The following is a 17,628-nucleotide window of genomic DNA, read 5'->3' as shown; positions in this document are numbered from 1 at the left end:
GTAAAACACAAGGAAAATGTGCCTTGGCAAGCCCAAATACAAAATTAATAGATGTGACCAGGGAAAGGCTGGGTGAGAATACAGCTGAATTATCTGTTGCTGACTGACAACCTGAGTGTTTGAGAGCCTGGACAACATTATTCCTGCTTTATATTCAGCGGTTTTCAGCTTTTATTCTGGAGGGACATCTGTGGTAGTAGGACAATTCCAGAGAGGGGTAAATTCATTCAGTCAAAAATCCAAATCACGCCCTCCTTTGGTTTTTTGCCTCCGTTTCTTTAACTGCCGCTGTAACCTCAAGCATCACACACCTTTGGAAGACTCAGGGCTACAGGTTTTGCAAGCAGGATTGTCTCACGGCGTAGCTGCCCTGGAGTGGTGTTACATCCACTTTCTGGTCCGTGATTTCTTCGTATGCCTCTCCCGGTGCTGTAAGGACTAGTCAGAGCTGGGGGAGGCGGCAGAGTCCACATCTTCTGTGTCATGTGCGTGTGGGGACACCGGTTGCCCACCTTTCACACGTTTCCACTTCATCCTTCTGTTTTGAAACCACACTTTGACCTGGGGGATAAAAAGCAAATAGTTACTTATCACCTACATCCGTGCAAACCTACGCGTATATGTGGGCCAATAGACAGATGCTTTGTGGAACTCTAGAAGAAAAGGTGAAAGGAACCTAACAAGTTTCAGTAATCCGTCTCTCTGGCAAAGGCAGGAACAATTCTTTCTAAACCGTTCCAGGCAGATGTTTCTCTGAGAACTGCAAAAGTATTACAAGTACTTTGCCTAGAATCTATGTCCCTCCCGTTTAATGCTTCAGGAACTGTAATTTGCTTCACTTAATTGAGCAATTCCACTAAGCTTTGATAAGGAAACCCTGACTGAGATCACACTGGGAGGACAGAAATATCTGTCTCCAGAGAACTGTACATTTTTGTCTTTCCTTACCACCTCGAAGTACTACCTGACCCAGCAAAAATGTGTGTATGGAACATATATCATCCTAATAATTTCCTGGTAATCGCAGCCTAAGGTGATATCCGTATTCCACCTGTAAGCCTCGACATATTTGTATGTACCAATGAGTGGTGGTAAACAACAGCTCGGTAGATATCAAGATATCAGCTGTTCCCAAATCTGTCTTTAGTTTAGACAAACAATTTTGTTTATTAACTACTTACGTTGCAAAAGCACACCCTTAGGTAACATATCTGGATTTTAGCTTTAGGGAGAAGTTGTGGGGGAGGAAGAAGTTGGGGATGCAAGGATTTGGGAAGTACTTGTCTCTCGGTGAGATCCAGGTTCACGGCGATCTCGTATCTCCTGAGCCTCGTCAAGTAGTTGTGGTGGGCAAATTCGGCTTCCAGCTCCCGCAGCTGCTCCTTGGTGAAAGCCGTCCTTTCCTTCCGCGATCTGCTGCTCGTTTCGGCCTTGCTGCTCGAGTTCGGCGTTTCTAAGGGGCAAGCACACACGCCGTGTAATTTGCAGTTATGCCGACCTGTGTGAACACGTGCATCGCGGAGGCCTGTTGCTAATTAATTAATTGAAATGTTCAGCGGAAGTTTTAAGAAGTTTGTGTTATGACCCCTCGAGTTCAGCGTCACTTGCCAGTGGTGTCAGCCTGGGGTTCAAGGGGACAAAACGGGGGACAGCTCAGGGTTGGGAAGGGGGGGCAGAAGTGCAGGCCTGGGCCTGCAAGGTCAGCAATGAGCAGCTGTAGGAAGAAAGTTCTCATTCCTTGCTGTCGTTAGATTGAAATAGTTTCCTTCCCCACGTCTTGCCCAGGGCAGTGCTGGAGTCACCATCCCTGGAGGGGTTGGACAGACGGACATGAGGTTCTCAGGACATGGGGCAGTGCCAGGGCTGGGGAACGGTTGGACTCCGTGATCTGGAGGGGCTTTTCCAACCGAAATGATTCTATGCTTTGATTGATCTTTACTTTCATTCCTTATACGCCTATTATCACTCTACACTGATCTACCAAGCAACAGGCAGCCAAGTTAGCACTTTGTGTATATTACAGAGAGATTTGGGTTGCAAGGGACCTTAAAGGGACCGTAAAGGTCAACTAGTTCTACCCATGGGACATTTTCCACCAGATTTGGTTGCTTAAAGCCCCATCCAACCTGGCCTTGAACAGTACGAGGGATGGGGCATCCACAGCTTGTCTGGGCAACCTGTTCCAGGGCCTCGCCACCCTCATGGGAAAGAGTTTCTTCCTTATATCTCATATAAAACTCCCCTGTTTCAGTTTAAAGCTGCCACCCCTTATCCCGACACTTTATGCCCTTGTAGAAAGACCCTCTCCAGCTTTCCTGTAGGTCTCCTTTAGGTGTATGACGTGTATTGTGTTATAAGTGCGTGGTGATGGTATTTGGTGCAGGGTGCAAGGTAAAGTCACTTAGGAAGCACACCACAGTAAAATCACAATAAAATTGCTCATAGACTTTCCCTTCATTTGTTTTGTTTTGTCTGGGACAGAAGGAAGCAAAAGCTTCCAGGAGGGGTATCAAATAATTCGAGCTGCTGTCTGGTAAGCCAAGAAGGGAGTGAAATGAAAAGCCCTCCCTTTGGGACGTTTGCTTTTTTCTGTAAGGAAAAGTATATGGGACAGCAGCAAGTATGAAAAGAAAATGTCAAGGGTGTTAGAGAATAGAAGGAACATTCATCTTCTACTGAAAACAGGGAGATGTGTTTTGGAATCAGTCCTTTTAAGAATCAAGATAACCCTCTGAGTATATTGAAAATTACTGTTTACCTATGACTAGCAAATGTTTGAAGAAAAACATTGTTCACTTTTAATTTTTTTTTAAACTTCTTTGCATTTGGACTTTTGGGAATTTTTTGCCGCAAACATGCTTTTTCGATAGAAATGAACTTAAATTCTACAAAGCTGGGTTTCTAAAGAAAATACAGATAACTGAGGGGAGTAAACTGGGTTCTGGGGATAAAGAGGTTAGGAATATTAGTTATTTTATTTTTTCCCTGACAGCCTATTTGTATTGGAAGAGAACAAAGATTGCGTGATAGTTGTGTGATAGAGCACGAACACAAGCTTGTTGTTTAAATTGCAAAATGGAGAAATGGAAGTTGGATTAGAGGTGGCTCTTCTGTAGCCAACTTGTAAAAACGAAAGATGAATATTTTATTACTGTGTCCTCTACCTGTAAAATGGGGATACTGGAAAATATTCCCCATTAAATTGCACTGCTGTGTGGGAAAAGCACATTGTAGCCTGTAAACAAATACTATAGCAAATGAATGCATATGAGCATCCTAATTTTTAACAGTTTTCTGAGGAGAAAAAATGTTATGCGTATTTCACATATCTGGATTTGAGATAGCAGCAAATGGGAGGTTAAAATAAGTATGAAATTACTGAATAATGCACTGTAGAAAGAATGTTTTACTAGCTAGGATGACACAATGAAAACTGTCTCCGTTTTCTGCATTGTTGGACGCTGTACTGCCGGGCAAACTTTTAGTACCTTCTTTTTTGGGGTGAAAACATTGAATATTTAGTGAGGCCAAACAGAACTTATGTCTAAAGGGAGACTTTGCATCTTGTACTTCTTAGCATAAACCGAGATGTCAAAATCCTAATGTAACATTTCCAGCTAGCACAGGCAGCTCAAGATGTGGGATCTTTGCTCTTTGCCATTCTCTTAAGAAATAAAGTGGATGAGGAAAATATTTTGTAATTCCTGATCTTACAGATGCTCTGTAGCCCGTACCATCCCACAACCCTGATTTCGTGTCACCTACCTGAGTTTTCCTTTTTCCGTTTGGACGCCTTTTTCTCCGTCTCGTTCGTCGTATTTACCGGCGCCTCCTCTTCTTCATTCATTCCCACCGCTGCGCTCACTAGATGGGGGGTGCTGCCTTCTGACTCCCCAGAACCCAAAGCCAGCCCTGGATTTAGTCGCCTTCTGGCCTCCATCGCTGCAAAATGCCAGTCGGAGGGATGGAAAGGGGGGTGCTGCTCCCCAAACGCCCGCTCCTCCTGTGGGAAGCTATGGGGAGCAGTCACCAGGCAGGAGGTGGAGAAATCGGCGTAAGGAGTAAAATCTGCTTTTTGATGGCAGGAGAACGGTGCCGGTGGGTAGTGGTGGAGTCCTGAAGCTGTGGTGACATCCGGGGTGCTCCGCAGGCTCCCCCAAATTGGGGCAGAAGGTTGCGGGCCGCGCATGCAGCTGCTGCTGGTGGGATCCATCGGCTTCCAGTCCTTGGGTTCCCACCTTCGCCACCGGTTCTAGCTCAGGCTTCCAAAGCAGAAGGGGGGAAAAAAAAAACCCTCCCAAATGTTACAAAATAGATTTTTTTCCCCCCTCAAACAACAGTTTGTCTGTGGGTTTTACGCTGTCGCAGATTTGTCACTCGGCGAACTCTTCTCAACATCTTAATCGTCCCAACTGGAAACCAGTAACCAGCTCGATGCCCCAAATCGCTTCCCAAGGCTTGAAGTTTGTTTCCTTGTGAAGTGCTGGACATGAGGGAAACACTTTTTAAATACTGTGCTGGGGAGAGAGTGTCAAGTTTGCAAAGTGAAATGTGAGAGAGGGGAAGGAGGGGTTAACGTACACACACTTGGTCCCTCCAACCAAAGCAAAGCAGGCGACTATTAATCATCCGAAACCTTATATGCACATCTAATGGGATTTGCAGATGGAGCCTTTTAAAGAAACAATGTCTGTATCCCTTTTTTTTTTTAAAAGGGAAAGAGCAGCACACACAGAAAAAGGCTTTAATGTTTCCTTGTAACACTATGAAGTTATTTTTATTGCACTGTTAACAAAATTCCCCAAGTCTTGGGTTTGGGAAAGGCCCTGACACAGAATTCAACAGATGCCAAATTTCAAGAACTGAAGTGGGAAATAAAAGTAAGAAAGGACTTCATTGATTATATATAACTTAAAAAAAATAGGATTTAGGCCTTAAGTATTGAACCTTGCTTGTGCACACATGCAAGGTTTTGAGTGATTTGTGTTGTTCTGTTGGCTTTGTAACACGTGGATTTGCCGAGAGTGGAATTTGCGGCCAGTGGCAGTTATTCTTTCTGTATTCCACTTTCCAGGGAATTTTCAATATGTCACTCCTTGCAAGGAAACCTCCTGCTTTTATGCCAATGGGAGACATGTTTTTCATATCTTTTGTTGGAAGTTTTATAGTTTTTTCCTAACAGAAAGCAGATTCTTTGACCCTAGAGCCAGTTGAAAAGACATTAACAGGGAATCTGTTCTCAATCCCCTTTTCACAGAAGTGTGGCAGCTGGGAATGCCCCCAAACCTGCTGTCTGGGGTTACTGCCCTTCTCTCAAGGTTGTTTTCCATGTTTTCAGTGACAGTTTGTGTGCGCGTGTATTCCATGTTTCCGTAATCTGTTTGCAACCATTTCCAACATTTATTCCCTGAGGTCTTGCTATATGTTGTGTGTGTGTCTTTCCCCTCTCCCACCATTTGTGCTGGGTTTTGTGTTCTCTCACAGACCCAGAGATTTAGCAGATGGACACAGAGCTTTCATTTTTCACTGGGGCTTAAGCAATACTTTTATTCGACTTCTGTGTAATTCAGAATTGTAACATTTCAAGGAAGCAGGGGGGGAAAAAAAAGAGAAAAAGGAAAAAAGTTTGCCTGTCCTTATCTGTTGGTTCTTAGAGCTTGACCTTTTCCAAGAAATCAGGTGTGTTTAGTCCAAATATTTCTGAACAAGAACAACAACTACTGTTCTGTCAAGTGAATCTTGATTTTCTTGCAAAATACTAAATATCTGATATCTAATTCATTCTCTAGGTAGAACTCTCCTAAATATTTAAAGTTGTTGCTGTGTTGTATTAGAGAACAAACATGAAAACATATTTCCCACTCACTGGCAGGAGGAAACATCTCCCAGACTGTTCTTCTTCTGAAAGAACCCAGGTTATAATGAAATTATGAATTCTGAAAATATTCCAGGTACTGGCCGAATCTAAGAGTCCAGAACTTTTTGCCAATGCAAAGTATTTCATTTACATTCTCCCTGTGTGTTATCACACGTATAGCACCCACTCACTTGAGTCACACGAGTTACGAATTCCAGCCTATGTCTGTTTTCCAGTCCTATTTTCAGTCTAGAAAATGATCTGGCTAATTATGCAAAAATGCATTTATGTCCTTGCACGTATGCTTGGGGGATAGAAGGGAAATGAGGATTGCCTGTTATTTTAGTGTTAACTTTAGCCAGGAGTAGCTTTAGGCTCCTGTTGGGGAATCCCCATGAGGTCCAAGCAAAGGTCCATCCATCGGGCACGACTCAATTCCCGCGCATCACTTTGTGTTCCCAGTGAAACTGCTTGGACCTTGTTTTCCCAACGGAGCTCTCGCTGTTATTCCTCTAAGTTCAGCTGTGGGAAAAGGAGGTGGCAAACCCTTCCCAAATGTGAGAACCCGCGGGTCTTGCGCTGCTCCGGCACCTTCTGCAGCTGGCGCTGTCACTCGGCTGCTCAGCAGGGGCTGGTTTGACCTCTGCGTCTTCCTGACACTTCATTCCTGCAAGGAGAAAGAACAACAACCCTCCCCTCCTGCAAAATCCCATTTGTTGGTCGAGGCGGCCACCTTTAACCTTCGTAAAGTCAACATCTCTTCAGTCAAGCGCTGTGTTGGGTAGAGAAGAAGAAAAAAAAAAATGACATGGATGAAGGTCAGTTTTTTGTAATGAATGCTCCCGTAACAAGCCAAAGGCTGGAAAACGGGGATTTATCTTTGAGCTTTCTATTAGTTTGTTCTGGGGCTCCCCCAGGAAAGTGTTTGAGCTCTGGCTCACCCTGGGACCTTGCACAGTGATTTGCGTAACTTCACGAAGGTGAAATCACAGAAGTTGTGCCATGTCTTCACTCTTTTTTTTTTTTTTTTTTTCTTTCTCCCGGAAAGGCAATTTTCTTAATAAAGACCTGACCCATCTCATACAAGTTTAATGTAGCTCTCTTCTAAACCACCTTCGTGCTCGTGCTGTTTCTTGGAAAGCTGGAGCTCTGGGTCCCACCGCCTTTGCTGCACCTGACCCAGTATGGTTGTGTCTGGTGCTTTTGCACCCAAAATCCAAAGGGATTTCTTGGATATCAGATTTTACTCTGATCTCAAGGCAGAGGAAGATTCAGCTTCACAACAGAGAGACACTGGCTAGATGCTTATCTTGTTAGAAGTTTAAGAAAAATTTACGTGCTTGTTATGGAGAAAACTCAAGGCACCAAGGTCTACTTTTGAAATTTTACAAGCTGCCAAATTTCAAGTTAATAGCATTCTTCATTTAAAAAATAGTACTCTCCAAAGTTGTTTTTTCTTAATAAATAATAAACGACAACATGCTATGACCTGCCATGCCTGCAACTGAAGTAACTGGGAAGTTTTCCTCCATGTGATTACTGGACCAACACTGGGGAATTCCTCATATGTTGAGGAATCTTTCTATTAACTACATTGTGCATTTTAGCACTGATAAAAGAAAGCCGGAGAGCACCAAAGAGCCAATAAGAGATCCAGGAAGCTGCTGCTTAGTTGCAGAAGTTAAAGATGGAAAAATTTTATTAGGTTACTTAGAGTCTCTGTGGGTAGTTGTCTAGTAGGGAACAATAAAACGTTTCCATAGAATCATGGAATGGTTTGGGTTGGAAGGGACCTTAACGCTCATCTAGTTCAACCTCCTGCCGTGGGCAGGGACATCTTCCACTAGACCAGGTTCTTCAAAACCCCATCCAACCTGGGTTGGATCCACAGCTGCTCTTGGTGTAATTTTCTAGGATATTGCTGAGATCTGACTGTCACAGCTTGGGTGTTCCACTTTCCCTTTGAGGAAGACAATTCCCCACTCTTTCCTAGTGCCTAGACTCAGTTCTCACTTATGCTGACTCCATCTCATTATTCTGAGTACCGACCTGTTGGTACTGCACAGGTGGAGATCAATTATCCAAGTGAGTTATAAAATTTTGCACTATCTATGATAAATTGCCTGAAACAGTAGCCAGATGTATTTCAGACTTTTCATCTCTAAGTCAATCGCTATAGCCTCTTAATCATGTTCTGGTGTTTGAGTTCTTTCCAAGTTGCAGTGCTGGGAATGAATGTTCACCAGCACCAAGCTGAAGTTTTTGGTACGGTTTCAGTGAAGAAGGGATAATAATTTCTGAAGGAAACGGCAGCGCTGCAGGATCATGAAGTTCAGTTTCTAAGGGGTTATGTCTGAGATTTTGTGCTCCCTTGTGCTTAGAACCTCCCTTGTGAACACTCCCAAATATTGTATATCTGCTGAATAGCAGCGTTTCCCTGAAGAATGAACGTGGGGTTGGGCTAAAAGTCATTGCAGCAAGGGGTTCAGAAATAAAGATTAAAAGAATTTATACTGCTGCCTGAAGCTGCTGTATTAGCAAGTATCTAGTGATAAGTGCATGGATACTGGTACAAAATTGCACTCATTGGCACGGCAGGTGCTACTGGAGACAGTTCAATATTCCATTAGAAAGTCATCTTCTGCCACGCAAAAGTCATTGTAACGTGAGGAAAAATTGTTGGGTGTTCACTGATCTACTCTTCCTCAGCTGTTCTTACTAATATACATAGTGTTGGTCATTGGGCGATCTCCTATTTGTTCTGCTTTCATGAGACTGCTTGAATTTCTCACTTCTCTTAACTTTCTCAGGTTTTCAACTAAATTTTTCAAGGCATCTCTATGACCAGAGCAATGTGAATCCTCGGAATATCGGAGGGTGCTGGTGGAGCCTTTATTAGTTGGTAGGAGCCGTACAGTCAAACCACTGAGCAGAACTAGGAAGGATTTTTTTTTTTTTCCTAAAAACAGTCTTGTCTGATACTTTGAGATTCAGTGTCCGACTTGCTCTGCAGATGGGGAGCTGGCATCACTACCACAAGAATTTGTAATTTAATGATAATGTTTCTCTTAGCACTAAGTCAATATTTCCGGTATTAATTAGATTTGATGGCTTCACATAGTGGGAAAAAAAAAAAAAAACCCTGTTTCAGGTACAGGAAGCATCAAGATGTGTTCAGGGACACTTATATGATAATTTATCTTGGGACAGAGAGCAGAAACAGCAAAAAGCAGAAGAAAGAGGTGGCTAGCTTTAAGTTTGCAGAAATACTATTTATAAAAGGAAAAAAACCCACTAGCTGGGAATTTCTTAATGACGTTACACAATACCTAATCTGGCAGTGTTAACGCTATTTGTTTGAAGGATCACTTTTTAGTTTTTAGCTGTTTTTATTATTACGTTTAGTACAACAAGGGGTTTGGGCTTTAGCAAGGAAAGGGGTGACGGGCAAATGATGGCAAAGTGGGGTTAACTGGGCTCAGTGGGTTCATTCGCAGGAAAAACTCATTGGCATCTTAAATAATTATATTGAATTAATGAGCTCTAGTGTCGTATTACCATTTCTCAGTTTGTTTTTTTCACTGGTACTTCTCTTATATCAGGCTACAAACAATATCCCAGCTCTTCTCACTGTTTTCTCTCTGCTATCAAGAAACAAATATGCATGAAAACAGGTAAATATATCCATGTCTTGAGACTTAGAAATTTCAGGAGGTAAAATATATTTAGTTATCTCAGTAGCTTTGTGCTAAGGCAGGAAAGATCTCTGCTTGCAAGGCTAAACATCAACTTCTGTATTCCTTGCTTGTGTCTTTCATCTTTCTTTATCCCCTTTTCTTTCACCCCCTTTTCTTTTTCCTCTGGATTTGAAGCCCAGTGCCGTGTAAAGATGAGGGGAATATCCTTTCATTGAAAGGTCACAAAAGGAAGCAGTGTCTCTGCTACAACATTAATCCTCAAGACAGGAAAGCCCACTTGCCAAAAAACTTTGATAAATCATCTTTTTTTTAACGTAATGAGTCCCGTCTTTCCATTGTGTTTGCTGTTGTGGCTATTCCACGAAGAGCCGAGCATCCTGAACAACGTCCAAGGCACCAGCAGCTTTCTATTAAACCAAGACTATTTTTTAGGATCAGCTAAGGAACAGTTAAAGAGTTTGATGGGCAAATATTTTGAAAAATCCCAAATTAGCTCAGCTTTTGGCAGATTGCAAAGCTCATCTGTTGTTTTCATCAGACCACACGAAAGAAACAGGAACCGGAGCATCCCCAAGGAACAGATACGAGCAGAGTATTCAACCTTTTCAAACCATTTTTGTGGGTATAGATGACCCAATCTACACTTTAGTGCATGGTTTGTGCGTTTTGAGGTGGGAGAGACTGCAACGTTTTCAGGTTTTATTGTAATAAGAATCCCATATATTTCTGGAGGTCCTAAGAAATAAATTTGTAGGATTATCTGCCAAGTGATAAGCTCTTAAATTTCTGCAGTGCTAAGACATCTGGACTATTTTTCTTCAGACCATCCTTTGGTGCTGCTTTTGTTGTGCTGTATGAGCTCTGTTACTGGAACTAACTGAACAAAACGAAAATTCTGGAAAAAAATTTCGGAAGAGCCAGAATTCATTCCTATGCTGAATGACTTGTGGACAACAATTTTTTTTTTTTTTTTAGTTGCCTAAATTTTAAAAAAAATCCTTTAAATTCTTATTATTTGCAATATAGTCACAGGATATTTATAATTTTGAAGAGGTCGGCACAAATTATGGTATTAAAGGTGTCCTATGGAATTCTATATAGTAATTGAAGTTCAGTCAGTTACCATCTGTGGTTTCATTAGGGAATTCTGCCGAACCCATAGAACACATTACAACTAGTGTATTGTCTTACGTCTTAGGGCAATGAGAACCTATTTCTATTAAATTTAAACTTTTTTCTCCTTGTGATTTTTGCTGAGGAATTGGTGGTGGAGGAGGATCTCACTCTACTGGCAGCCTTTGTAAATGCAACGTAACTTCCATTTAATTGTGCACCAGGTTCATTGTTTTTGAACCATTGGAAGTTCTGTAGCCCATGAGGTGCAAATTTACACTAATTAGCACTTCAGTTCATGTAGTGCTTCTATTTTCTGTACCTTTTTTTGTGTGTATTTATACACACAATATAAATTGATGCTTTGTTATGTATTTGACCAGTGGGACATCAGTCACTGATGCTCTTTTGACAAATTATTACTTTGTAATGAGAATTATGGTTACAAAAATCAGATAATAGCGTATAGATCAGGCAAATGGATTTGCCAAATGGGAATTTATATTGTAAACCGGGAGCTTACCAGCTGAAAACTATAAAGGGAATGGGAGCAAGGGGACAGGACCTGGATGGACAAGTTGATTTTAAGATGATGGCGAGCTGTCCAGAATATGGTTATGAAAAATCGTGTACATTCCAAAATTGCACAGAGTTAATTAGGCTATACTTATAAATACTTTTTAAAAGCCTAAATGCTTAAGTCACTCAAGTGACTTGAGGAAAAGCAGAGGGTTTAGGCCTTGTTTTCTGTATTAAATTACACCGAACTGTCCTAAACGCTTTTTAAATATATATATAAAATTAAAAAATGAATACCTAAAAAAAAAAGTTAAAAGACAAGAATGTCTTAAACCTGGCATCAGAAAACTATCAATGCTGTGCAGGACATGGGTCATTCTATGCAGAAAGGCCGAGTACAGCGTGTTTGTTATACGATGAATTGAACCTGTTGCCTTTGCATAAAATAGCACATCAGAAGTTTTCTGAAGATGCTTCCACTTCACACCACGGGGTGGAGACATTTACATGCAATTATTTCTAAAATGACCCGAAGTTTTAGCTGTAAAATTGGCCTTCTTGGCCACCCGGACACGTTGCTGGCTCTCCCTACCTACAACCTTTGCCGTGTGGCTGGATCCTCGTTTGGTTTTATTTTAGAACTTGGACACTCCAGGGTCCTTCAGCAAAATACAAAGTGTGTTTTCCAGATGGTCGTCTGGGAGTAAATACGTGAGTTTTCCAGGATGATCCTGTTTGTTTGCCTCGGACTGTTACGCACCTTCACGGGCAGTTGGAGGAACGAGGTGAAGGGCACGAATGTCTTTGAGGATTCTCCAAATGGGGAACATCAGCAGAAGGTGCTGAGAGAGGCTTGTGTAACGAGAAGGAAGGGTAGGGATGGATCTTTGTCAAGTCTTTCCTGTTAGCTGCAGCCAGAAGAGCTCTCTGCAGCCAGATTCATCTTTGAGGAAACCACTATCCTTTCCATGTTTTTTTTTCCTTTTTATTTATTTTTTGCTTTTTATTTTTTCCCTTTTAAATTTTCCCCCTTTTTTTTCTTTTTCTCTTTCCTTTTTTCTTTTTATTTTTTCCTTTTTTCTTTTTCTTTTTTCCTTTTCTTTTTCTTTTTTCTTTTTCCTTTTTATTTTTCTTTTTTTATTTTTCTCATTTTCATTTCTTCTTTTCTTTCTATTTCTTCCCCCCTTTTTCCTCTCCCCCCCCTTTTTCCTCTCCCCCCCCCTTTCACCCCTTTTGTTCCCCCTTTTTTTCTTTGTTCCCCTTTTTTTCTTTGTTCCCCTTTTTTTCTTTGTTCCCCTTTTTTTTTCTTTTTTCCCCTTTTTTTTTCTTTTTTCCCTTTTTTTTTCTTTTTCCCCCTTTTTTTCCCCCTTTTTTTTCTTTTTTCTTTTTTTTCCCCCCTTCTTTTTCTCTTTTTCTCTTTTTTTAATTTATTTTTTTTTTTCTTTTCTGAAAAAAATGTCCTGGCCTTCCTCAGGCCCAGTCCCCACCGTGCCGCCTTCTTCCCAGTCCACAGGCTCCCTCCCAGTCGCTAAGGCAGCTTTTCCTGCTGGAATGGCCTCTGCTGTTGCCATGACAGTGACTGCAGCGGGATCATAATACAAAGGTGAAGAGCCTGCGAGTTGAAGGAGGCCTCACGTAGGGTTTGATTGATAGAAAACCAGTGATTTTTAGCTTGGTAAGAAAGAGTGTGAGCAGCTCCTCCACTTGCCCCTTGCTGGGTTTCCAGGGCCCTAAGCCCCCTGGCAAATAAGGAGGTATTTGCCTAGAAGCTATGAGAACTGAAGCTTAGCTAAAAAACTCAAGATTTGGCTCTGAGGGATTCCAAATTAAAAAAAAAAAAAATCTAAAAATAGGGCAAAGAGGAGCTACTGATCCATCCGTTCCAAGTACACATCATATTGTGACCATGCAGGTAGGAGTATATACCGCTACTGGCAGGCTTGAACACCCTGACACTTGTTTTTTCCTTTATCTATCATCTATTTGGATATGCTTAGAAGTCAGCAAACTCTTATTTTTTGTAAACAATAGCAGGTAAATATATAGATTCTGGACTATACTAAAGACAAACTTTTTGGATAGGATTTGGAGAGGATATTTGTCTTTTGGCCGGTCAGTCTTGCAGTTAATATTACTCTTCGCCATTAAAAAGAGCTACAAGACTTGAGGATGATGCCATAGAGTGCCGTTTGTTCTAATTCCTACAGTTGCTTCTTACCCATATCTTTTTTAGGGGACTCATAAAATATAAAGGTACTGCCACTATACCTGCTGTAGTTAAGAAACGTTCTGTTCCCTGTTGGTAGTCAATAGAAAACAACAACAGAATGGGAAGGCTCATTGGAAATTAAGTGTCTTTGACTGAATTTTCATGGCTATAATGGTCTAATGCTCAAATCAGCTGAACACATGTATCAGTTAGAAGTCAGAACGTGTTTTTTAGGTCTAGCACAGTATTTCCAACTAGTGGAGTTCCTAGGAAAAAAAAAAAAGGAAAACATCAGAAGAAATAGTTTTATAACACTTTCTTTATGCTTGCTAGTGTTTTAGGCCTGCAGGAACATCTCAGGTATTTAGGTCAGTAAATGGCGAGGAAGAAGTGTGGAAAATATACCTGTGTCATGCCTGTGATTAAATACATATTGGATATACATCTGGAGCGAAGTTATCCATGTATCATAACAACTGTTCCTCAGAAATCATGGTTTCCAGCCATGAATGACCCAAATAATAAAATACGACCTCTTTAACTTGGGAAGGAGTGTGGCTTCATTAGAAAAGGTGAGAAATGGTGACCTGAAAGTCAAAAGGATATTTCCACAGGGCAATTCATTCAGGATCAAATCTTCTACATGTTGCACCTATAGCTGGAAGTAGATTTTTAAAAGAGCTCAACATTACACATACATATGGGTATAGGTTGCTTTATCAAGTCCTCTCTTCTGCCAGGGATCTATGCCACTAGAATTTAATAACAGTATAAGACTTGGGGGATTTAAATGTCTGTTTGGTTTTGTGCTGGACTGTCAGCCTAATGCAAGTAGGAAATGGCCAAAATTAAACACGAACCGACATTAAATTCACGCTTTCAAATGCTTCCCATTTGAAGATAATGTAGGCTAGATCCAATTAGCAATTACCACTTATTTATTATGAACAAGTAGAATTCTAATGAGGCTGATTCGAGCCTCAGCTACCCCCTCAGATTGGATTGGCAATTAAGGTACTACTTGTACTAGTAATTATGGTTTACCATGAAATTACCCTCCCTTCTTCCCTCTTCCCCCCCAAAAAACATAGAATTAGCCAGGAGTCGAATTATATTTATCACAGGACCCTGTGCAGCAGAGACTTTGCAAATAAATACAAACAATTAGAAAACCACTCGCAGGGTGCTGTGCCAGCACAGTAATTAGGGTTTGAAGACAGGAATTTTTGCTGAAGCCAAATTGGCCGAGTTGTCGTGCGAGAGGAGCTGCAAGTGTCCCCAGCAAACACCCCGGGGGGAGCAGATCCAGGCCTCCTAGTCCCCTCGCAGAAGCAGATCCAGCAGAAGGAATAATGCAGATAATCGAGTGTACAACCAATATAATCCTGTAGTAAGGAGCAGACTCTGTGAGTTCACCAGTTAGACTGTTTCCTGAGTGAGCCCGGTGGGTAACAGGCAGGCGACAGAGGAATATCAGGTTGATGTGTTTCAGCAGACTAAAGTGAAAACAAAAGGATAATGAGCAGAAACTGAACCTGAATTGTTTTTCCTTTCCCAGAGAATTAAAAACAGTGTCCTAATATTGTAATTCTAGTCCCTATAGTTGCAGTTCCATAGTCTCAAATAATTACAATTATTAATAAGATGCTTGTCACTGAAGAGGAAAAGCCTAAGGAAAACAACAAGTTCACTTAATTAGATTTACAGAATGCATAATTCAAAATACATTGGCAAAACCAAGCTGTCACCATGATAATTTGTTTCCCTGTCTGTAAAATATGACACGATACTTCTTCCCCATTTCAGCAAGAACAATCTAGGATGCAGACAGAACATTTGTATCCTAGTAATTCGAACTACCTGTTTAAGTTAGACAAATGAAAAAAATAGCCTCCAGCCCACACATTGTGGCCTGGCACGGAGCAGCATCCAAAGATGAATGCAGCTGATGAGATTAATTTGTCGGGCCCTTACTTATCACCTACAGGCTGAGGCTCCGTATGTGATGAGCTCATTTCCTGACGCATGCACAACGTGCTATTTCAGCTCGGCCAAACAGGCCAATTTACTGCGGCCAGAAGGGGCCAGAATTACCACCGGATCACATTATTAAAATGCTCTCAGAGTTAGTTCAGCCGTTTGACCCCTGAGTCTTAGGCCTCTCTTAGGCCTCTCTTAGGCCTCTCTTAGGCCTCTCTTAGGCCTCTCTTAGGCCTGTCGCTGCTTCTCCCTTTGCCACCTTCAGTGTGGGAAGTTCACAAGCTCTGGTGCATTTGTCCGTGTGCTGGGGTCTGTTTGATCATGTTCTTCATGAAGTCTTAGTGGGATGTATAGTTTGTCTGTAAGAAAGAGATATTAATCAGTGCTACACAAACTCTCCTGTGTGTAGGCTCAATCCCCCCCATGAAAGCAGCATGAAGAGAGGAGCAAGGACACCCAGTGTGGCCAAACTGCCATTTCCCACAATTTAACTTATTTTCCTGAGAAATGTGACCTGAATCGTGCGAGTGGCTTGAACAAGTACTTTAGTGAGTCTTGGCTTAATGTGATTCTTTAAAGGCAGCACAATCTACTGGCCTTCAGCAGCCAAATTCAGAGTCAAATGTACCCGCACAACCAAACGCAAGGTGCTTCCATCGTCTGTCTCCAGCGGGCATGGGAAGCTCTGGCTGCATCCACGAATCACCCTCAAAATTTCTCACCCTTCAGTTTATCGTACAGAGCAAACAAGGTTCATTCTATTGTTTTTTTAACTTAATAAGATCTGCGGGGCTCCTGTTTCTCTGCGTACAGCCCCTGGCACACTGTGCTCCTGAAGGCAGAGCAGCACCTCTAATAAATGGTTTATTTTGTTTGGAAGCGTGTTACACTACTAGTCCAGCTCTGTCCACCTTCTCACTTCAGTCGGAATTGGTCTTTGCTGTAAAATGCTACCAGGAATCAAAGCATTCACGGAGAGGAATTTTTTCTGCTTGACTGTTAGAAATGAAATCTTGTATCCAGAGCCAGTCTGGAGATTCCTAAGGCAAGTGCAGAATGGTAATCTGATTTCAAAGCAATATGAATGATTTACATATCCTGAACTACTTAGTATTTAGCTATGTGATATGAGAATAAGACGTTGCTCTAATGACATTTGAAGTCAGTGGAAAAAGCTCATATTGATGTCATTATCTGACTGCAGCATTTTCCCACTATCTCAAGGGCTCGTTTCTTTGCTCCTGTACATTCTTCCATGATGTACACTTCAAATCTAGCAGTAAATGTCCTATTGTGAGCTCAGTAGTTGAACTCTCTACAACAATATGAACAGAGGTTCATTATCCACCGGGCTTGCATGTACATGTATTTTTATTTTACATTATATAAATAGCTGCCTGGCGCTGAGAGCGAGATACGATGCGAGTCTTTGAGCTGCGGGAAGGACGGAGCAAGTGACTGACAGCAGCAAAGCCGTGAGACTGCTCGAGACGACTTTAATTTATTTGTACAGCATGCATACAGGAGGGTCCTCACCTCCCCTTTGGGTAATGATAAATGACAAGACGTCGACAGTTATTAATTAAACTGCCTGGCATAGCAATGGACGCGATGATAAGGGCTAAGAAATGTGCAGCGTTCCTTCTACCCCATCATGAGAATGAGGCCCCTCTGCTGTTCTCTGGCACAGCAGAGATTAGACTAAAGCATCAATATTCCAGTACGAGCTGGCTACCTAGTAACTGCTTGAACACACGGCCCTAAAAATTGAAATCCTCTCTCATGCGATGTGCGGTAATTAAACTTCAGCATTCTTTCGGCAGGAAATGTTTCTCCCGTGTTGTTCCCACAGATTGTGCTACAACAACAATTTTAGCTCCATGAACTATTAACCAATTATAAAGGGATTTTCTCAGTCTGTTTTAACTGAGGATCAAAGGCTTTTCTTTCTTTTTTTTTTCCCCTTGCCAGATATTGTAGTTTAGATACAAAACACCAAGCGTACACGGGACTCAAGGCTTTGGTCAAACCGAATGGACTCGGGGCAAAAGAATAACTCACACCCCATTTCAGCTTTTCAGATCTGACTTGCTGATATTCCACATGAGGTTTGTGTCCAAGCGTTTTCCAAAAGCAGCGACGAGAAATCACCTCAAGACATGCATTTCCAATAGGAAAAATACAACAGCTGGCTAAGGGGGCTTGGAGTCAGTCACTGCATGGAAAATGAAATGAGATCGACAGTAGACAAT

The 17,628-nt window shown here is 41.7% G+C and overlaps 1 protein-coding gene across 1 annotated transcript; it reads right to left on the bottom strand.

The window, feature by feature from the left end:
* MEOX1 (mesenchyme homeobox 1) lies at nt 1-4,237 on the bottom strand. Its single transcript, XM_065651301.1, has 3 exons — nt 3,766-4,237; nt 1,281-1,453; nt 1-561 (listed from the first exon to the last, which is right to left on the bottom strand). Exons 1-3 carry the CDS (start codon nt 4,211-4,213, stop codon nt 439-441), a joined length of 744 nt encoding a protein of 247 aa, XP_065507373.1. The 5' UTR covers nt 4,214-4,237; the 3' UTR covers nt 1-438.
* Between the last annotated feature and the right edge of the window lie 13,391 nt (nt 4,238-17,628).

This window comes from Caloenas nicobarica, chromosome 24, assembly GCF_036013445.1.
Source record: "Caloenas nicobarica isolate bCalNic1 chromosome 24, bCalNic1.hap1, whole genome shotgun sequence".
Taxonomy (NCBI): domain Eukaryota; kingdom Metazoa; phylum Chordata; class Aves; order Columbiformes; family Columbidae; genus Caloenas; species Caloenas nicobarica.
This window is presented reverse-complemented; position numbering and strand designations above follow the sequence as displayed.

Bases quoted from the DNA above. Each gene is read 5' to 3' on its own strand.
- MEOX1 (XM_065651301.1), bottom strand. From the start codon at position 4,213: ATGGATCCCACCAGCAGCAGCTGCATGCGCGGCCCGCAACCTTCTGCC. The intron at 1,454-3,765 runs GTAGGTGACACG...CTTGCCCCTTAG, and splicing joins ACGGAAAAAGGAAAACTCAG to AAACGCCGAACTCGAGCAGC. The intron at 562-1,280 runs GTACTTCCCAAA...TTTATCCCCCAG, and splicing joins TGGATCTCACCGAGAGACAA to GTCAAAGTGTGGTTTCAAAA.